The 23597-nt window shown below is 38.8% G+C and overlaps 1 protein-coding gene and 1 long non-coding RNA gene across 2 annotated transcripts in view; one reads left to right on the forward strand and one right to left on the reverse strand.

The window, feature by feature from the left end:
- Positions 1–23597, reverse strand: part of CFAP54 (cilia and flagella associated protein 54) — a 278386-nt gene that overhangs the window by 17886 nt on the left and 236903 nt on the right. Inside the window, exons 65-67 of the mRNA XM_036891466.2 lie at positions 15829–15935; positions 12106–12247; positions 4527–4601 (exon numbers count right to left, since the gene is read on the reverse strand). Coding sequence (XP_036747361.2) covers positions 4527–4601; positions 12106–12247; positions 15829–15935 — 324 coding nt within the window. The remainder of the gene's footprint in view (positions 1–4526; positions 4602–12105; positions 12248–15828; positions 15936–23597) is intronic.
- LOC118915532 (uncharacterized) lies at positions 9283–12257 on the forward strand. Its single transcript, XR_005026103.1, has 3 exons — positions 9283–9348; positions 11083–11189; positions 12153–12257. It is a non-coding gene; the product is annotated as an uncharacterized LOC118915532 (long non-coding RNA).

A 23597-nucleotide genomic window follows, 5' to 3' on the forward strand; every position in this document is an offset into this window, starting at 1 on the left:
TATTTGACTCCTGTCTCCTCCACTCGTAAGCTGCGAGGTCTTGAGCGTGCTGCTCAATGTCCCCGTGCATGTCTCCTCAGTTCTACAATGAGGAATAATACTAAGCAGCTGCATAGAGGTCCTGTGATATTAAATGGGATACTATAGTTAAAACACTGAGCAGTGTCTGCACATGCCCTGTGCTCAATAAATATTGAAATGATTACTACTAGTAGTAATATTTGCATTTTAATGATTATTATCATTATTGTTTGTCAGGTAGGTTTGGCTAAAAATCCTTAAAAGAAAATCATACTAAACTCATGCAGCTGAGAAAACCTAATTTGCAATCTTTGCATCTTGTGGCTTAGGATCACCTTCTCCACCTTCAAAGCAGGATCTGCTCCTAGAAATTTCCTTTCCATACTGATTCTGTATGAAGGAAGTCAGTTCAATTCACACCCACACAGAAACACACATTCACAGATTAGATAGACCTACTTGTATCATGTGAGCTGATAACAAAATATCTAATTCAGTTGAATGCAGGAATTTGAACCTATACTGCCTTTGTAGCAACAAAAGTATCTACACCAATGTTTTGCATGCAGTTGGAGTGAATAATTACTGATTGGCAGATAGTTGTATAAAATGGCTTAGTCTTCCCCATGGTCAGTCACAGCAAGAGCAGAAAGAATATTTTTAGCATCAGGTTTCAATCCTACCTGGCAACTTGGAAATCACAATAATTTGAACCTACATAGGCAATGAGAGGCTTGCTTTATTGTTGATACACCTAATAAATTATACCTAATGATCATTTATATTCTGTGATTACTCACTAAGAAGGTTAGCATGGAGCACTCACTCCCTTCCTTCATCTCTTTGTCACAAGCTGTGTGTGGCAATATTTATTTTAATTAGAAAGAGGCAATACAGGCAAAGGTGATTGTAATAGGTATGTTCAAGAAAGAACTAAATTGCAAAGATTTCACCCCAGTAATAAAAATAGCTTCGCCAAGGCATATAATTTTGTTTGTGTAAGAATTTATTTCCTGGAACAAGTCATAAAGGCCCATGTGCCATCCCAGCAGTACTAGGTAAATCTTGCTTTCAGTGCAAGCATTAGCATGGGTTTCAACCAGGAGGCGCCTTCTCTTGGACCGTGGCTCTCTCACCACTGGGATCTCATGTTGGGATCCTGCACACTGACTTAACTCTTCTAGCATGCAACAATGATTGACAGCACAGGCAAACATAAATGATTCCTGGTTCTTTCTCTATCTTTAATACTGTTCCTCTCCTTTTCTATCACTATTTCAATACAAATTTGGATCTCAAAACGCTGGTTTAAATTAGCTGATTAGGGGATGAAGAATTCACACATGAAGACGGGACTGTGGTAGGGATGAAAATAATGATGATTAAATAGCTAATAATTACTGAACATGTTTTTGCACGAGGCCCTATTCCAAATACCTTGTACACATTATTTTCTTATTCCTCACAATTGTGAAGGTTGATAGTTACATATGAGAACAAAAGAGACTTAAATTACTTGCCTAAGCTTGTACAACTAACAAGATTCAAGGCTGGGATTCCAACCCAGACTTACCAGAAGCCAAACCCCAATGATATCATAAAAATTCATCTTAAAATAACAAATTATTTTTCTGTTGACTTATTTTTAACCACATTTGTACAAAATTAGATTTAAGCTTGATTATTTATTATCTATAGTTCACCAGAGTAAATCTACATATTTCCATTATAAGAAATTAAGTTTGCTATGTAAAAAAAAAAAGGGAAAAGGACACAAATGGTCAAATGAAAAAAAAAATTTGAAGCAACAGCTACTAAATTCCAGGTATTTAAAACTAAAGGGAATTTAATTCAATTAGAGGAACAGTAACCAGGGATGTAGTATACAAGGCACTGTAAGTACTGAAAGCTAAGACAGCAGCACTTCTGCCCTCAAGAAGCTAATGATCTAGTGGGACAGACTCAGTGTAGCATTTCAGGTCTTACTAGAAACGTCTCCTTCTAAGAGAAGTCTTCCCTGACCACCTATCCAAACTGTCACCCCATTCCCTGTTACTTTCTATCACAGATGTCAGCAAACTTTTTCAGTTAAGGGCTAAACAGTAAATACTTAAGGCTTTGTGCGCTATATGGTCTCCTGTCAAAACTACCCAAATCTGCTCTTGTAGCTTGAAAGCAGCTATAAATCGTAAGTAAACAAATGGCTGTGTTCCAGTATAACCTTCTATACAAAACCTGCAGTGATCTACATAGAATTCACAGGCTATGGTCTGCTGACACTACTCCAACATATCACTGTTTTTTCCTCCATAGCACGTAACAAAATCTGAAATTATCTTGCTTATTGATATATATGCTATTTCCCTCCACAACAATGGCAGCTCCAAGGAAGTGGGATCCTTGTTGCTTGTTCCCAGCTGGCTGTCCAGGGCCTATAAGGGAGTTCCTGACACACGGACAGTTCACTCTAAATATCTATTGATTGACTAGATGAATGAATACTATTTCACAAAAGGAGAAACAGATTGCCTGCCAACAAATGTATGAACTATATTTGGCCTTATTGTTAATAAATATGAAATAATTGAAAACATCATTTTTCACTTGTCAGAGCTATCATGGTTAGAGGAAGAGGAGGTGAGGAAGAAGTGGGAGGGAAGGGAGAGGAGGAAAGGGGAACTGGTGTAGACGAATGTGTGGGTACACTGCCCTTCTCATCCACTGCTTATGGAAAAGAGAATTGATGCAACTTCTCTGGAGGTCTATTTGCAATTATATACCAAAATGTACGTGCCAAATAAAAAACGGGCAAGGAATTGAATAGACATTTATCCAAAGAAGATATACAAATGGCCAAAAAGCACATGCAAAGATGCTCAACGAAATTAGTTATTAGGGAAATGGAAGTCAAAATCACATGAGATATCATTTTATACCTATGAAGATGGCTATTATAACAAAAAGGAAAATAAGAGTTGTTAAGGATGTTTTTGAGAAATTGAAACCTTTGTGCATTGCTGGTGGTAATGTAACATGTACAGCTACTGAAAACAGTTTGGGGGCTCCCCAAAAAGTTGAATACAGAATTGCTATATCATCCACTAATTCTGCCCCTAGGTATATACCCCAAAGAATTCAAAGAAGGTACTCAACAGATACTTGTACAGCTAAATCTAGTGCAGCATTACTTACAATGCCAAAAGGCAGAAACAACTCAGATGTCCATCCACAAAAGAATGGATAAACAAAATAATGGACTATTATTCAGCCTTTAAAAGGAGTGAAATACTGATATGTAGTATAATGTGGATGACATTGGAAACATTATGCTAAATGAAATAAGCTGGCTATAAAAGGACCAGTATTGTGTAATTCCATTTATATGAGGTAGCTAGAATAGGTGAATAGTAGAATAGAGGTAGAAAGTAGAACAGAGCTTACCAGGAGCTAAGGGAAGAGGGAATGGCGAGTAATTTAATGAGTACAAAGTTTGTTTGGGATGATGAAAAAGTTCTGGACATGGATGGTAGGGTGGTTGCACAACTCTCTGAATGTACTTAATGCCAATGAAGTGTACACTCAGAAATGGTTAAGACTGTAAATTTTATATAATGTATATTTTACCATGATGAAAAATGTATGTATGCTTTTTCACTCCAAAATCCTATTCCTAAGCATTAACCCTAAAGAATAATGGAGAAGAGTGAAATATACATATACTAGAGTCCATCAACCTCAAGATCATGAATAAAGATCTAGTTATATAAATAGAGCTGCCATAACAAAGACTATTACACACGCATTCAATATGACAAGGAGGCTTTTCACATAAAAATATCTCCATACTATTATTGTTCATTAAAAAAACAGGCTACAAAATGCATAGTCAGTATGATCCAATTGACATAAAATTCTAAAGTTTATCTATACATAGAAAATTTTTCAGATATTTTCCAAAATGTTAGTGGTTATCCTCTGAATGATAGATTTAAGATAACTTTAAATTATCCTCTTCATAATTATCTGTACTATTTGATTTTTAACAGACTATTTTTAACCAAAGCAACATGCTATTATTAACTCATGTTTATCATGTTTTCACATTAATTAAGGAGGGTTAGGCCCTTGATACTTTCATAATAGATGTTTTCTGTATTTCTGTTTCCATAGCAACAATAATACTTGTGAGAGAACCAGATATAGTTTAAAAGAGGAAACAAACTGTGGGATACCAGGGGGGAATGGACTGAGGTAAAGGGAATTAAACTTCCAGTGATAAAATAAGTCATGGGGATGTAAGGTACAGCATAAAGAATATAGTCAATATATCATAATAACTATATGGTGACAGATAGTAACTAGACTTACCATGGGGATCATTACATAATTTATGAAAATATTAAATCCCTATGATATACACCTGAAATTAATAGGATATTGTATGCTTTTATTTCAATAAAAATAAATAAATTAACATATAAATGAATAATAAAAGAGTTACGTACCTCAGATAGTGGTGTTACCTCTCTATCAGTCAAAAACAGACTTATTATTTCAGAGCAACATTCAATAATCATGTTCTAGAAATAAGAAGACAATACAATGAGGTTGATCTTATTGGTAAAATATTAGATATTTTCATTATAAGTTATTTATCATTTATCTTCTCTTGAAACATCACCTAACCCTAATCCCCACAATGAAAGTTACAGGGCCTCAGAAGTCACAAACCCTCAAGTAATTCAGGTTATTTGGAAAAATACAGGATAACCACAAAAGATAATATTTAATAATGGATAATACATGATCTTAGGATTTAGGATTTTTTTGCCCTGGACATTCACTGTTAAAATTCATATGTTACAGAAGAATAACAAAGTAATTCACACCAGAACAAGATTTTGGAAAATCACTTTTCTTCAGAGAGGAAAGCCCTGAAATAGAGGTTCAGATTCAAGAAAGGAGTTTGATCAGAGAAAATGGTTGGGAATTGAGGGAGAAATGGAAAAAAGCAAATGAAGAGGAAACGAGAGCCAATATCATGTGTTGTATGGTATTGATGACACTGCCACAGCCCCTCCTGTAAGGACGCGGCTATGCCTCCATGTGGACCTCTGACCCCAGAGGGATCTACCCGTGGGCAGGGCTGAACAGTTATGACAAGTTAGAGGAGCCTAGAGGAGGCAGAGAGCAATGATAAACACCATGAACAGAGAAGACGTCCTGGAGGAAGGGTCATGTGACTGAGGCTTGGAAGAGTAGCAGGAGTTCAGCTGCCAGACAACGGGCACAGGGACATGCCAGACGCAGGGAGCCATGTGAGCAATGAAACCACGGCTATTCAAGGAAGGTAAAGGATCCCATGTGGTCTTTACTGCAGGCGTGGATGGGAAGCATAGCAGCGAGAGGGCTGAGGAAAAGGCTGGAGAGGTAAATTTAAAATAGAACATGTGAAAAGTAAGGAATTTGGATTATGTTGTGTAGGAAATTGAGAGGCACCGGGCTGAGGGAATAATCCAATTGCTTTAAAAAGATAAATCTGGCCACAGTTTAAAGGTGAACTGTACTGGGAAGAGAGAAGAGAAAGAGAATCAGCTAGGAAGCTACTCAAACTGGTTGCCCAGGGAGTGACCAGGCCTAGAAATAAGCCAGTGTCGATGGGACCAAAACGGATGGAAGGCAGGCAGGCCATCCGCACTGCTCAGGGCACACGGGTGTCCCAAGAGGCGCATTCCAGCCTCCTCCTCCACTTCACTAGGCAGGGGGGACACCATCCACTCCTATGTACTCTTTTTATTTATCCATATTTCTATATTTCGAATGGAATTCTTAGGACTGGTTAAAGTACGTTTTCTTTGTATATAAAGGCTTTCAATAACAGCCATGATGGGTTACTGTCATGATTTCAACAAGAGCTATCAAGCAAAATGACACAGTCTGTATCATTAATCATTTCACATAACAAATGAAGACAGCAGTGTTGCTGATGAATGCCTTCCATTGCCTGTCTCAACATTTGTAACACAGAAATTTCGTCTCAGCAACATTCTATTTCTTTGCCATTATTTGAGGTAAACCACATAGACACGTTGGAAATCGACTCGATGTTGGGCTGTGAGAGAGCCCACGTGACCCTGCTACGGCAGAATGCAGACGGGGCACGTCCTGAGCTCATCAGTCCCGAGCAGAAAGCTGCCAGAGGCGGGCTGCGGCTGGCGAGGGGGCCGGCAGGGCCCCCAGTGACCCCGCTCTATCTTTGCCTTTTTTACCCTGGAAGAGGAGCATTTGTTGATTCTATGACAGATGCCCTCTAAGTTACTTCACAAGTAACAAAGCCAAATCTTTGACTTAGCTGAAGTCCTTATCATCCTTTGCCTATTATTGGAAAAACTTCCTAAATTGTTTTCCATCCTCCAAACTCTTGCTTCCGTCATCCCTCCTCACATGCCACCGGGGCTATCGTAGTGGATCGTAGGGTGGGTCATGCGACGCCCTCCCAGGCGCTGTCCCCACTTTCTGCTGCTCCCAACACCCAACCTACAGTCCTTCCCTGCAGGGCAAAGTTCATTCACTTATTCACTCCACACCTACAGAATGCGTCCTAAGTGCCGTGAGTGGTGATGAACAAGACGGAAAGAGAGCCCTCAAGGAGCTCCTGGTCTAGCGGGAGGAACGGGAGAGGCCGACTCCTACAGCTGTGTGGTGAGACGGGAGGCAGGAAGCACTCAGTCCCACCCACCTTCTCAGTCCCACCTCCCCCCACCTGCACCCTGCCCTCTTCCCCAGCAGATGTCCCACTGTCCCCTGAATTCAGTTCCGTGACGTCACACCTCCTCCCTGCAGTATCTGTTGAGACTGTATCCTCAGTCGGCAGTGAGTGCTCCCCACAGGTCCCCAGCTAGAAGGGTCACAAGCAAGTACAAAAGAGGCACTCTGCTTCAGTTGCTGGGCTAGCTATTGGAGGCAAAATGATGAATGAGACCTCCAAGCAAAGGAATTTGCAGCCAGGAGAGAGGAACAGATATAGACAGATAATTGCCAAAACAATGCAGTAAGGACACAGGGTATTTTGTGGTCGAGGGAAAATGGCCTTTATTTCAGTTATAGGGGCTACAAAATGCTCTCTGAGCTGTTTAGGCAAGTACAAAGTCTAGCTCAACTTTCTCTCTCTCACTGTCACACACACACACACACACACACACACACACACACACACACCCCTACGTAAATGAGATTTAAAGGACAATAAATTAGAATACTTTGGGTTATTAGAATAACCCCACCATTGAGAAGGAAGGACTTTGCCATTTTATATAGGGTAGAATCCAGATAATGGTGGAAATAGGAAAACTGAAAGAAGTGAGAGAGACTACACTGAACTACATAATAAACAACTGAGCCAGAGCAGGCAGGAGAGAGGAAACAGAACCCTCTATGCAGGCTGAGTTGGGAGGGAAAATTTTAAGAGTTTTAGCCAAGTAAGATAGATCTTGGAGAGCAGCTGTGGATGTAAGAGAGACACTAAGAGCAAGACAGTTGGGGAAAAAAGATTTAAGAAGTTTTGCTGTGTATAATGAAAGGATTCCCTCTTAGATATTCTTATGAAAGATTTCGTAAAAATTGAGATTATCTTCAATGGTTTTAAACATCAGATTGATGTTTCTTCAAACCCCACACTTTGCTAGGAGGGGGCTTCCAGGTGGCTGGGCTCATTATGAATGATGTCTGGGTACCTATGGCCACATTCACACAATGATCATCTCCTCTAGGACAGAGACCTATTGTTCTGACTTCTGTATGTCATCTCCCCAGGCCTGGAAAATTTTTGTACATAATAGCTCCTCAAAAAGAATTTGTTAATTAATGCTAATGTCCAATTGTATTTTGTGCTGTGTTTTCATAGTACTTTGATATTTGTGATATGTTGACTGCATACTACTTTTAATCACCTCATACCATCCAGGTATTCCACCAATATTTGCTGAACTCAGCTTAGGTGACTTGGTAAACATATTTTAAGCTGTTCATGTCAGTATGCTATCATTCCAAATGTGGTGTTTTTCTCTTAAAATCAGGATGGTTTGCATCTTTCATGTTCTTTAAAGCACCTGGTAAGCTCTGAAGACACCCCTAAAACTGTGAATGACAGGTTAAAATAACTCAGTCATTCTGAGCCAGTGTTATTCATTTCAGAAGGACATACAAGGTTTTCAAGCCAGAAATGATAGGAACACCTGTTCTGTAGCCCTCCCAATACATCTTAAAATAATGTCTGTGTTCTGAATTTCTTGGCTTATTCTAGACCATAGACATTTTGGGGGAGGGAAAGAAAAAAAAGGAAGGGAATGAGAAAGAGAACAAAATTCACTACCTCCCATATCAACAAAAGGCAGATTTTCTGGACCCTTATATTTAATAACTCACCAAAAATCTATACACTGTGATAGAAATAAATATATTAGGTAATAGAGGTTATGAGGTCCTGTCCAATTTTGGACCAGAATCGATCGTTTCAAGTGTCCTTGTTAACTTCTAATTAGCGCCAAGTGAGGGTTGTCATGACAACGAATGGGCAGATTTAGTCAATGGGATTTATTTTCTGTAACAGAGCATCTAGGTGCTGGTTACCATGCTGGAAAAAAGAAAGCTGTGCATGTTCCTTCCATTTCTGAACTAATTTTTTTGCCTAACTGCCCAAACAAATATTAGTTTTTCTTTCATTTGGTGGCATTCTCTCATACATAGAACTAACAGAACTGGAACATGTCTAAAAATGCTCTACTTAAAGCTGAAGAAACACGTGAAGCAAGACACAAACCTTGGTTAAGGCAAGGAAGGTTCTCTGGATTCCTCCCTCTGCTTCATTCAAAAGCCTCCCCTCTCGCTCCCACTTATTCTGGATTTCTCCATATTCATAGTCAATCTCTTGCCTCAGATACTGGCAAGAGGTTGCGATGAATTTGATGAATTTGATACCTACATTGGATTCCCAAGGAAATTCTGATGACTTGCATTCCAAACAAGGAGACTGTTTTTCCATCTCAGAGTAGTATCAGAGTGAAAGAATCATTTTCAGATGAGAGAGGAAAACTAGTTCCATGAAAGGTTAAGTGACTGACCCCTAGGTAGTAAAGTTGAGTAGCAGAGAACAACCTAGAATCCCTCCTCTAATGGATGCTAAGTCACCTGCTTCAGATGATCAATCCTGAAAAAACAAATGGGTTCAGGAGAAAATAATCATTTTTCATACATGAATTCTACAGAAGTGGACTCAGGGACAATTTCAGCAAAGAATATTGTAGACTGTGGCTCAAATACAGCTATCTGGTAAGTTTGGTCTTATGATTGAAAAACTGATTTTAAGTGACCTACAAAAGAAGTTCAGAAATGACACAAGAGTGGAATTCTTCTTGAAAAAAGACATGAAAACAAACCATGAACTTTATGAAAGAAATTTATATTATATATACTATATGTATATGCATATATAATCTCATAGTTGTTTGGCATTTCTGATCTAATGGGAGAATTATAAGCACTCAGTATGTCAGTAGTATCATTAAACATCTGGTCATTGGTGCAGTAACATCTGAGGTCACCGAAAAGGAAGTGCAATCCACATTCTAAGACATCAGCTCTATCATAAATCTAAGCACAGGGCAGAGATGTAAATAGTGGAAAGTGCCATTTTGCAATGGCTAACTGTTCTTGCCCGATGAACCCTCTTATAGCTGGGCTTGTTGCTTTCACAATAATGAATACTGCATTCACTCACTCTACTGGCAAATTCAGATCAAAAAGACCACCAAGTATATTTTGAAATCAGGACGGTTGCCAACTTTCACACTTTACACAGTGCATGCAAAGATGAGGTAAACAAGGATATGAAAAAGAGCCACACCAATACTGTTTCTAAAGAATTAAAAACATTTTTTTTATTGGTAACCAGTGAAATATTAACCAAGTAGAAAGTGATTTAAGAAGAAAGACAAAACAGATAAATAAATGGGTGAGATCCTAGAAGCTTTCAGAGGAGAAAAACAAAGACAGGACCCAAGACGCTGGGAATTCAACCAGGAAAACACCACAGAGAGGTCTCAGAAGCAGGGTGGTGCTACAGCACTGCTGCCAACTGGTCCTCACTAGAGCAGGAGGATGGGGGCTTTCCAGAAAAAGCAAAAGAAATTGCGACTTTTTGATAAGCATGAACATCTGGAAAAAAAAATCTATGAATGAACATATGAAAGCTCTGATACACTGATCAGAAAAGAGGCAAGTCAAGAAAAAGCAAACATTTTACTTGATGGTGAACCGTGCATATGGGGGCAAAATAGCATAAATACTGGATACTGATTTAACTGAATTTTGTGTTGTAACAGTATTTAGAAGGGCAGAGGAAAGGAGAAGTTGGGGAGAAGCATAAGTAAGTTAATTCTTACATACAATAATCAAATCAATAGATACTATCTAAAATTGATACAAGGAAAAAACAATAATTATTTGTAGCTACTAGCATTATTCATCAGTATTTCTGTCTTTCCTCTTTCCAAGCTGGTAGCGTGTGATGTATTTGGTCAATGGAATGTTAGTGGAGGTGCAATGACAGAAACCTTAAGAGCTAGTGTGTGATTTGCCCCCTTTCCTCCTTCCTTCATAGGACACGACGTCCCGTATGGTGGCTGTGCTGCCAGCCTCGATGCTGCCACAGGCAGGCACGGAGCAGGGCTGCAGCTGACCCACTCAGATTTGAAGGTTGTTTGTTACCTTGATTTTCATGAATGTTACTGCATATTATTCATATCTGTGGAAGTAAATAACTAAAGAAACACCTTGAAGAGTTGAAAATGGTTGCCTCTGCAAGCAGCACTCGGCGTGAGGAGAGACTAGGCAGGAGATTGGCGCCTTTTATTCTAAGCCTTGTAGATCTACTTTATTTTTAAATAAATGGACAATAACTCAAGTATCTATACCTCCAGAAATTGGTCTAATGTGCAAATGTAAACTCAAAGAACAAGTGACATAGGCAGGAACGCATATTCCCTATTCCTCTCATTTCCATAGAAAGCAAGAAATTTCCACTCCACTCCTGAAGAAGAAGGGACACTTTGGGCTTCATCCAGACCCATTACTAATTTACTGACTGGAAAGGAGAGTGATTTATCTGATTGGTGAGTTTGGGAAAAGCAACAGAGCATGCTGGGCTCAACCCTTTCCGGGCAATCTTTGTTTATATCATTGGAGGTACCTGTGGGACAACCAGTGCCTGCTTCTCAGTAAAGAAAGCCTGGTGAGCACCGAGGGATAGAGGGGAAATCCTGTGGTCACACGAGTATGCAGATGACAGCGTGAAGAGGGGGACAGGTCTGGCTAATTCAGAGGTGAAATATTAGTCAACTCATTTGGTCACAGATCTAAAGCCATGTGTGCTAATCAGCTTCATCAGCAAGGAGGCTGACAACATTCTGATCGCCACATATCTATCTGCTGTGTCCCATTCTGCAGTGGGTTCAGAACTCAGCAGGGGAGAAAGGGAAACAGCCCTCTGTTCCAAAACACAAACATCAGTCATCACAAAGACCACTCAACTGGGTGCTCAATTTAATAATGCACCAAAATGATACTGCCTCTTTTGGTTAGAAAAAATATATTTGCATGGAAAAAAGTCTGAAAGATATAGGCATATCTGTATTTTCTAGTTTCTACACATTTCTTGGGTAATATGAATGCTCTAATATAGACTTAAGAGTAGAAAAAGTAGCAATAATGATATAAAGCTACAGAGCATTGTTTTTTAGATTCACAGTTATATCTGAATCATCTCCCTAGGTTGTCTTTGTTTTCATTCCCCATCAGATTCTTATAATTGGTATGCCAGAAGAGCTTTGAAGGAAGCACTATTTATGTGTCCAAAGTTGGGTCCTATCTGGTACTCTAAAGTAGATGAAAGAGAGGAAAGAAGAGTCACAAAATGGAAGTTTAGGAACATAGCTCTGCTTTGATGAAGTAAAAAATCATTTAAATCAGTGTGTATGATGACATCTCTCCAGCAATAGCAGTGTAATTTTCCATTATTTGATAACTTACTTCCATCTCTGCATCAATTGGTTTTTCTTCCTTTTCTTCTATTTCAGATTCACTTTCATTTGAAGTAACTTCAGGAGCTGATGGCAATGATATTTCAGCTATTTGCACAAGATTAGATAGTTTCTCGTGAATTGAAATAACTCTAAAAATAACAAATATATATATATATATGTATTTTATTTGAAACATTATGAAAGGCATTCATTTATTTCTAGAATTGGTAATACATGTGAAGTAAGTCCTCAGTTATTTAACACTTAGATCTCTAGCATTCCCAAACATCAGGCATTTATCTATTCCTTTATTCAAGAAACATGAGCAGAGAGACACAATTCTAACCCACATAATGTTTATGATCTAGTTATACACTTAGATAGATAATTACAAACTGGCAAAGTCACCATGAAAGAAATGCACACATATGAAACATTGCTTAAGATGAAAATACAGAAAATAAATATCTACTTGGGCAAAGAAACTCCAGGCAATGACAAAAGATTTAGTCCTGTGTAAACTTAATGCCATGCTATGACTATCTGGCTCTGACCTAAAGGCAAGAATTATGAGCAGTCAGCCACGGTTTTAAGAGGCCAGTCAGTAAGCCCACAACAATGAAGTGCATTGTGTGGAGGGCATGGGATAGATGGAAGAATCAAGATAGAAAGAAAAGCAAAAGCCAAGCAGAAGGGCAGAGGACATAGCAGCAATTATGCTGAAGATCGGAACCTTCAAGAACCACAGGCCTGTGAACAGTGGATGCTCTGAAAGCAGAGATGAATCAGTGAAAGGAATCAGAAGATGGAGGAGTATTTCAAACAGCTGAAGGAGGCAAATGGCCACCTGCGTGGCCCTCAGTGGCTCTACACTTCAGGCACAGCACATACGTGTGTGCATTGATGTGAGTGTCTGTATCCAGGGAAGGAGGGAAATTGTTATGAGAAAGAAGTAATGATCCAGAAAAACAAACTGACATCAGCAACATACGCAAGAATGTCAATTCTCCAATTTTCCATAGCATCTTCATCTGTAGCATGGTATAATACTTGATTATTCTAATGATGGTTCTCAGTAATAGATGACAAAAAATTCCTTTAATTATATAGAAGAGAGTCTGAAATTATATACTATGATTTAGAAGCTTTTCCATAAAAAAAGGAGATGGTGAAAATGTAAAGATCAGTTGCTAAAATGTTATTTGGAAAACTTTTCCATTAAAAATATGGGTCATTTCTCATAACGCTGGAAAAGTGCCTGATCCACTGGAGAGAGGACAGGATTAGAACTCCAGGCCCTGGGTGAATCATACTTGGCTCCATCGCAGACTAGCCACAGAGAAGTCACCTAACTTCACTGACCCTGATATTTCCTCTACTGCAAGACTGAAACAATAAAATCCATTTCTAATTCACAACACTTTCGTATGATGAAATGCATAACTACATACATTTTTTTTTAACCATAAGTATCCACATAAAGGAAAGATGATATTCTAAAATACCATTCTTCATTCTAACCGCCAGAGAAACAACTCTAATTTCTTTTCTAAAAATAGCATAGCTTCCCTTCATAATACCTGGAATTGCAGGAAGGACAACCTAGTCTTTGAGGTTTGGGTTGCACATAGTCAATGAATGTCCAGAGCTGTACTGTCTGCTTCAAAAATAAATGACCTGGTTTAGCTCCATAAAAAGCAGCCTGGAACTGGGCAACACAGCAGGGCCCTGGTGCAAAGAGCAACACCAGGGGACCTGGAGTGTTGGTTTCAGGCTCAGGTGCTCCACGCCCTCATCTGCCCCGCACCTCGCCTCTCCCATCCAGTCAATGCTTTTGAACTCCCACCTTGGCACCACAAATGTCAACATCCCAACTGGGCAAGACCAGCTCCTCATTAAGCCTCTGCTGTCATTTACTGACACATAGACATTCTCTACCCCCAAGTCTGCTGTGGCCTGGAAGCAGGACCCAACTGGTAGAAACACAGATGTCAGGAGACTTAAAGGCAGAAACAGTAGGTAGATAACTTGATCTTGGTCAAAAGAGCATAATTAGATAGAACTACACAGAAACTTCTATGTGTATTTATTGAGAATACTATCTTTTCCTTTGTTGCTATAAGAAAAAAAGCAAAGAATTAAAATGTTTTTCCTAAAGTAACTTAACTAGAAGATGAGGAAGTAAAAATGAATGATTAAAGGGGAATTGCCCAATTTGAAGGTTTTTCAAGTTCCTTTGCTGGTTCATTTTTTCTGACCTGTTTTACTCTTATTTTACCTTCTAAAGGATGATCAACAAGAGCAATTCCCCATGTATCGATTTCATTTTGGCCCTCATAAGAACACAAGGAACACCAGCGTAAGTGAGAGACCTAGTTCATTTTCACCGTGCCACCAAGATGAAAGACTGTCAGGTCCCCTCCTCTGTGATGGCCTCAATGACAGGGGTGTGTCCCTAACTTTAGTAACCCTACCACTGAGCATAAACACATCAAAAATCAGAATTTTTTGGAATAAAAAAGAATGCTGTCAGTTTTAAAACATTCTATTCCACAGACATTGTAATAATCATTTTCTTCATGTGATTCTGAAAAATAGTCCCACTGTGTTTCTGGATTTACAAGGCAAGTGCATAATTTCCTAACTTCATTACTTAGCTCTGCTGGTACATATTCTGTGTAAAGTATTTCTACCATATCACTGAAAAAAGTAAAATAAAATTGAGTGAACAATTAAAAGTGTGCAGCTCTTTAAACATCTCTTTTTCTATATGAGGCCAAAGAGTCTTTCAAAATGAAATGCAATGCATGGAGTGTGAATAAGACTCTTCAGGGAAGGACAGAGAAGTACCAAGTCTGTTCATTAAGTACTTAGCAGGTACCTAGCAGGGCAAAGAGAGACACAGACTTAGATAATGAGATTTGACATTTGCCTCATGCTTTTGGCCTTTCAAAGTACACGCATGCATATTGTCTGGCTTGATCCTAACAACAACCCCGAAAGGTAGGCAGAGTAGATATTATTTTTATTGTACAACTGAGGAAATGGAGACTGAGGCCACAAAGGCAATGGACAATGGAATCGTAACCAAATTACCTAAGCAATGAAAAAATTAAATGCAAACTACACATTTGCTAAAGTAAAATAGGAGAAAAAGACACCAGGCATGAGCAGAAGTTAGAGATATGCTCTGTTTGATGGAGAGGAAGGGAAACGACCTGACTCAGGCAAGATTTTTGACTTGGGAACAATATAAAACAGGATTGGATACAGAGGGAAGGCACGTGGTGGAGTCGGCACTTCGTTTTGTAACCCAATACAGGGCTACATTAAGTTTTTTTTTTAAACACACCCAAAATTACAGGCAAAATACAGCACAGACAATATCCCCTTACTCTGTATAATCCTTATGAAGTGTCAGGCACTGCCCCTCCAGCAACCCCAGGTACTATTGTTATTTCCCTTTCACTGATAAGGAGACTGAGGTACAAAGAGGTTAAGCAACCTGCTCAAGGATGTGAAGGTAGTAAGGTGCCCAGCTGGCATTTGAGCAAAGCAGGCTGGATTCTGAACTGCTGCAATATCATAATCTCATAAAGAAAAGGAATACTATTCTAAAAATGTCTTTTAAAAGTCCTCCTAGGACTGATCTTGTATGTTACTAAACAGCCTGTTCTTATGAAAACATCAGCCAAGAGGGTCAGAGTGCGGACAACCCATTTTTACTTACCTGCTCAGTGGAACCCAGAAAGAGCCAACATACACATCACTACACGTGGTATATATAACATCTGAAATCTTCAGGGGCTTCATATTATATGCATACAACAACAAAACCTATAAGAAAATTGAAAGGCACGTAAAATGTGACATCAAAAGTATACTTTGAGAATGCAGCATCAGTTCTCAAAATAGTATCATTAGCATAATACCCTCTAGGGACAAATACCATGTAACTTCACTTACCTGTGGAATCTGAAAGCAAAACATAACAAAATGAACAAGACAGCAATAGACTCATAAACACTGAGAAGTGACTGATGGTTACCACAGAGAAGGGTTTGAGGTGGGTCAGGAGACCGAAGGCGGTAAAGGGGCACAAAAAGTCTCAACCATAATATAAACTGGTCACAGGGACAGTAGTACAGCATGGAGAATAGAGCCAGTGATTCTGTACCATCTTCCTATGTTGACAGATAGCAACTGTACTATTTGGGGTGAGGATTTAATAATATGGGTAACTGTTGAACACTGTGTTGTATACTTGAAACCAACCTAAGACTGTATATCAACCAGACTTCAATAAAAAAGGGAAAAAAATATCATTAAACTTTGAAAAGTTTTTCTTTGAAAGAGAAGAAAATTTTCAACTTACTTCAAAGAGAAATGATATGAACAAGAATTGTGCAGTTTATGAGATGAAAAGAAATGCTATTTGATAAAAATATTATCTTTTTGAAGAGTAACACTTCTTACTACAACTAAGTGTAAACCACAGTCTTTGAAGGCCCTCTTCAAGAACTAAATACAGACCTGGTGAATATCCCACTTTTGTATCTTGCTACTTCTCAATAGTACCTTTCCCATCGGTGGTCAAAACCACTTCTCTGTGTTCACTTATGCTGGCCCCTTCCTCTTCCCTCCATTGTTCAATCTATACACAACTTTCTAGTCCCCAGCTTCTAAGATGAAACTTCTCCTAATGATTCATGCTCTACTAATTTCCCTGTTGTTTGAATTCTGGCAGTCACAGAGTCATAGACTTTGACATTCATAGAACCTTAAGGATGATCTGGTCAAGTCCCTAATTTTAGATACAAGAAAGCTGAGGCCCAGAGTTGCCAGTCAGAATTGGCTAATTAAGTGCACATATTTATCTCATCTGCCTTGTCACTTTAACTAAAATAAGAGTAAAGGGATTTTTGAAAAGGCATAGATCCATAAAGACTGACAGGACCAGAGAGGATGTGAAGCAGACAAGAGATGTTAGCAATACACTGAAATATGGAAAGCATTTGAAAGAGCCTTAGCTCACTCAGAAGTCAAGAAGGGCTGTGTCCCAGTGGCCTGCAGGGGAGTTGCCAGCAACAAGCATGACCCTGAGCCCTGAAAACGCTTGGGGCTGGAGGCGTCCCCAGACAACCTTCCTCCCATCCCTTCTCTGAGCCCATGCAACCGGGAGACTTCCCCACTTCCTTTGTCTCCTTTCTGCCAGCTGCAATTCTTCCGTTTTGCTTCTGCTGATGTTAAATCTAAGATCTATGCTCAGGGACATTAGGTACAGGGGTGAGATGCTGAACCAAAGCCACTGGAATTCAGTGAAAGTCTGCCTTCTGAATAAGAGACATCCCTTTGCCCTACTCCAGCCCCTGCCCAGAATGTAGGAAGCCAGACAGGAGTCTAAGAGAGTCCTCTTTGGCCAAGCTGACCAGAATAAGAGAGAAGACCTGTGGATCCTGACATTTCAGTGCCTCCAGTGAGACAGCCTCTCCTGCAGTCACCCTACAATGAGGCCCAGGAATTGATAAGCCTGACACAACATGGGTTTTAGCCCCTCCAAGCATGGATAGGCAAGGGTCATTACACATGAAATGAAAAGTAGAGACCAAATCTAGTGTGAAAAAGGAACTTGGAGAATCAGATATAAGACAGCAGAAGAGAACTTCGGAGAAACCATAATTAGTATCCTCAGAGAGAAGACAGACAATATTGCATCTATGAAACAAGAACACAGTGCTGTTCAAATGGAACAAGGAGTGAATTCTTAAAAATTAAAAAATATGATCACAACTAAATAATCAATAGAAGATTTAAAATACAATGTTGAACACATCTCCCCAAAAGGCAAACTTAAGTTTTTAAAAACATAGATAACAGGAGACAAAATGTGTGAAAAATTCTCAATCTAAACAGTTTCAATATCTGAATAACTGAAATTCCAGAAAATGCAGAGATAATCAAGGGAGGAAATTATGAAAGAAAAAAAATAATCTCCCTGAACAGAAGAATATATTTTCCAAAGGGGCAAAATGGATAAAAGATCCACACCCAGACACATTATGGAATTTCAGAACACAGGGCACAAAGGGAAGACCCCTAGAACTATGGATGGAAATAATCAAAATAAATAGCTAGGAATCAGAATGGGATCAGACTTCTCAAAGCAATGCAGGATTGCCAGAGACAGTGGAACAGTGCCTCCCACATTTTGAGGGAAAATAATTTTCAACCTAGATCTCTATGCCTAGAAAACAATGAATTAGCTTTTTGCCAAACACTCAAGGTCTTTTTATATCCTGTGTAAGTACAGGGCCAATCTCAGTTCATCTGTTGCAATCTGCTAGCATCTCAGGGGGCTAGAGTCATGATATTGGCCTTTGGACAAATACGAGTGGAATGTACTAACTAGTGACTAATGTAGTCCTGTCCTCAGGTCTGAAACACACTGGGGGGCATTCTGTGCCATCTTGTCAGAATTGTTTTTAGAATACGTGAATATTGATGATTTGTATCTGGATTCCATTACTTTCATTTCTATCATGGAGTCTGGTCCCCTGCCTGGTTTTGATTATATGAACAGAGAGTTACCAAAAACTGCTCCTCAGATAAGACAGCACTTTCTTGAGACCAAGATAACTCATGATCCATAAATGAAGTGTGTCCTGTGCAACTGAACAAAGACCCTAGAAGCTACTCCTGGGCATCTGGGATCTCTCTACTAGTTATCTGTGCTGCCTTTATCCTGCCAGGCCTTTACTATAGAGTGACATTTAGTAAAGACTAAGATTTTCCTAAAGTCTTCCATGGAAATGCTCTGTGGAGTCTGGTGGGTCTTTTGAGTAATAAGAACTTCCACATGCCATTTCTCAGAAGCTGGAAGATATGTTCATTTGACATAAGATAGAAACATGGACCCAGGCAACCCAACTCAGAGAGAAATGAAGAAACTCTCCGGAGAAAGTTGATGGGTTCTTCAGGTGATATTTGAAGCATAAGAGCCATCAGTCCAGTTTGGAACATATCTCTAAAGAGCAGAGACTATCAGATGCCAGTCTCTGCTTCATTTATGTGGCCTTTGTCTTCCTCAGCTCCTAGAAGCTCGATATAATTTTAGGCCCCATCTGAAGGGTGCACCTCAGAGGGAAGCACTGGGCATCTGTATGATGTCTGAGTTATAGAACTCCTGACATCCAAATTGATAACATTGGGCTTCTGCTTTTATTACCATGTTAGTTTTCCCAGGAACCCTAACTTCTCCTTCAGTATCTGCCAGGACTGAGTTTGTGTCACAGCCTGCTTATCTAGGACCATGAAATACAGTCTAGCTCTTATGTGGCGTATGAAGACCTCCAGAAAAGAGCACCAGCTCCATATCTCCTGTTCCCAGACTGGCTGCGGTTCAGCACTGAATAAACTTATCTCCAAGAACTATTTTGATTCTCTCCAAGTTTGTGTTTCCACTTGCCAGATGGAGTCTTTATTTTCAGTGCGTTGCTTGATTAGACTTTTTGCACTTCATCAGTCTCATCTGCCTGATTCTTCTGTGACCTCTGAATACCAGGCCTTGGACTGTCCAGCTGCACTCAACACAACAGCCTCTGCAGCAACTTGATTTCCTCTAAAAAAAGTCTTACAGGCCAAAAGGAAGAGCTGCCACTGATGCTTTGTTGCTCCACAATCTGCTCGCTCTGTGTTGCATTCCATGGGTCTGATCAAGTTATAAGCGTAACTCAAATCTTATTCTGAACCTTGTATGTGCTGGCATGTGATCCTGAGCATCCTTCTGGGAAGCCTGGATGCTAAAATTAGCATGAAAATTAGGTAGGATAAAACTAAGGGTTCTAAAGTGTAATCTCAGGACAACTTTGGGCCAGCAAATCTTTGGCTGTGGTTACATCTTTTTTTTTCTTACTATTGAAGTATAGTTGATGTAGAATATCATATTTGTTTCAAGTATACAACATAGTGATTCAGCAGTTATCTACATTATTAAATGCTCACCCCAACTAGTGTAGTTACTGCCTGTCAACATTGAAAGATGTTGCAGAGCTAATGACTATATTCTCTATGCTGTACTTCTATCCCTGAGAATAACTTACTTTATGATTGAGATTTTGTGCCTCTTTATCCCCTTCATCTATTTCACTCACCCATTCAATCAGTCCCTCCCCCATGGTACCAATCAGTCACTTCTCAGTGTCTGTGAGTCAACTGCTGTTTTGTTTGTTTTGTTGTATTTTTAGATTCCACACATAAGTGAAATCACATGGTATTTGTCTTTCTATGCCTGGCTTATTTCACTCAGCATAATATCCTCTAGGTTTACCCATGTTGTTGCAAATGGCAAGATTTCTTTCTTTGTATGGCTGAATAATATTCCACCATGTATTGGTACCACATCTTCTTTATCCATTCATCCATTGATGGACACTTGGTTGAGTCCTTATCTTGGCTATTGTAAATAATGTGGCAATAAACACAAGAGTGCATATATTTTTTTGGGCCAGGAATTTTGTTTTCTTTGGGTAAATTCCTAGAAGTGGAATTACTGGGCCATATGGTATTTGTATTTTTAGTTTTTTGAGGAACCTCCATATTGTTTTCTATCATGGCTGCACCATTTCACATTCCCACAAAAAGTATAGCAGGGTTCCCTTTTCTCTACATAGTCACCAACACTGGTTATTTCTTTTGGATAGTGGCCATTCTGACCGATATAAGGTGGTATCTTACTGTGGTTTTGATTCGCATTTCCCTGATGATTAGTGATATGGAGCATCTTCTCATGTGCCTTTGGCCATCTGTATCTCTTCTTTGGAAAAATGTCTAATTCACCCATTTTTTAATTGGGTTTTGTTTTTTTGGTGTTGAGTCATAAGAGTTCTTTATATATTTTGGATGTTAGGCCCCTACTGGATATATCATTTGTAAATGTATTCTCCCATATCATAGGTTGCCTTTTTGTTTTGTTGATGGTTTCCTTTGCTATACAGAAGGTTTTAAGTTTGATGTAGTCCCACTTGTTCATTTTTGCTTTTATTTTCCTTGCATGGGGAGAGATACCCAGAAAAAAATTGCTTATGTTATGTTCAAGAGGTTTTCACCTATGTTTTCTTCTAAGAATTTTATTAAGATCTTAATCCATTTACAGTTTACTTTTGTGCATGGTGTTAGACAGTAATCCAGTTTCATTCCCTTGCATGTAGCTGTCCAGCTTTTCCAATACCATTTACTGAAGAAGCTGTTTTTTTCCCCATTTTATATTCTTGCCTCCTTTGTCATATATTAATCATATATATGTGGGTTTATTTTTTGCTCTCTCTTCTGTTCCATTGGCCTGTATCTCTGTTTTTGTGCCAGTACTAAATTCTTTAATCACTGTAGCTTTGTAGGATAGCTTGAACTCAGGGAGCTGGATACTCCCAGCTTTGTTGTCCTTTTTCAAGATTGCTTTGGCTATTGGGGTCTTGTGTGGTTCCATATAAATTTTAGGATTATTTATTTTAGTTCACTGAAAAATGCCATTGGTATTTTGTTAGGGATTGCACTGAATCTTCAAATTGCTTTGGGAGGGATGGCCATTTTGACAATACTAATTCTTCCTATCCATGAGCAAGGGATAGATTTCCATTCATTTGTGTCTTCTTCAGTTTCTTTCATTAGTGTCTTATAATTTTCAGAGTACATATTTTTCACATCCTTGGTTAGGTTTATTCCTAAACATTTATTCCTTTTGATGTAAAAATTGTAAATGAATTTCCTTTATTTGTCTTGCTAACTTGTTTTTAGTATATAGGAATGTAACAGATTTCTATATATTGATTATATATCTTGCAACTTTACTGCATCTATTTATTAGTTCTAACAGTTTTTGGTAGAGTCTTTAGGTTTTCTATATATATTATGTCATCTGCAAATAGTGACAGTTTTGCTTTTTCCTTACCAATTTGGGTGCCTTTTATTGTCTATGACATCCAGTACTATACTGAATAAAAATGGTGAGAGTGGGCATCCTTGTCTTGCTTCTGATCTTAGAGGAAAAGCTTTCATCTTTTTGTCATTGAGTATGATGTTAGCCATGGGTTTGGTGTACATGGCCTTCATTATGTTGAGGCATGTACCCTCTATACCCATTTTGTTGAGAGTTTTGATCATGAATGGATGTTGAATTTTGTCAAATGCTTTTTCAGCATCTATTGAGATGATCACATGTTTTTTTTCCTTCCTTCTGTTAATGTTAATCATACTGATTGATTTATGAATATGATACCATCCTTGCAGTCATGGAATAAATCCCAATTGGTTGTGATGGTTGATACTTTTGATGTATTTTTGAATTCTGTCTGCTAAAACTTGGAGGATTTTTGCATCTATATTCATCAGGGATACTGGTCTGTAATTTTCTTTTTTGGTTACATCTTTTTAAGGCTAGCCTGTAGCTGTATGTCTCCCAGCCATTCTGCACAACTATTTTTAATGCCTGTATCTGGGAGGTCCATTAAAATGCTAGCCTCTGGCAACTTCTTTAGTGTCTGTCTCTACAAGACACTGAATTTTTCAAAAGATGCTTAGTTTGTAACAAAGTTCAAGTAAAAAGCTTATAAATTGGTTCTCCTATATTCTACTAACAATAATTTTGTCAAATAGGATAATATAATTCCTAGCCCTTAGAGAAGTTGAACTTTTCCAAGTTATAAACTTTACTCTAAAAAGTCTCATGGCAGGGAAATATTTAGCCCTCTCACTTATCTAAACTTTGTTTATCAAAATCCCTAGTCCCAGAATTGCTACTCAGCTGCCACCAGCATCTGTACTTCCCACAAGCATTTCTGCATCAGTGTAGTGGATAAACTGAGTAGACTGAGTAGATGAATCAAATGATGTTAACTTGCATTGTTATCTAATGAGCCTCTAAGTCCTTGGAAACTCCAAAGCCCTAAGTCTGATATTAACTTCAATTACAATCCTGCCCAGAGACTCAAATGCCTGCATCCAGGACGACTGTCTGAGGATTCAACATAGCACCGTGCTTAGAAGTGCAGACTTGGAGTCAGACGGCTCCAACCCTGATTTCCTGCTGTGTAAAAGCATTTCTCTGTCTTTTGTCTCAGTTTCCTCTTCTATAAAACTGGCTAATGAGAGATAGTACCTACCTCATAGGGTTATTGTGACGTTAATAGAAATGAAGTGCCATGTACCATACTAAGCTCTTTGTAAGTGTTCGCTATTGCTATTGTCTTGTGGTTTCATGAGCTTCAGACAGTTATTTAGTATAGTTAAACTCTACACTGAAGGTCTAAGATAATGAGAAGAAAAATGCTCAAATAAACCAATATTTAAGCCATCAAGCAAATTTCAGTGTTATCTTCTGAAGAGATACAAATCTTAGATTTGAGAAGAGCTTGTCCATCTGAGTCAGTGTTTTCCAATTTTTGGCTGATATTTATGGCAGAAAGTACATCTTTTTGACTGGTTAGCCAGAGACGGGTAAGATTCCTC

Source organism: Manis pentadactyla, chromosome 10 (assembly GCF_030020395.1).
Source record: "Manis pentadactyla isolate mManPen7 chromosome 10, mManPen7.hap1, whole genome shotgun sequence".
Taxonomy (NCBI): domain Eukaryota; kingdom Metazoa; phylum Chordata; class Mammalia; order Pholidota; family Manidae; genus Manis; species Manis pentadactyla.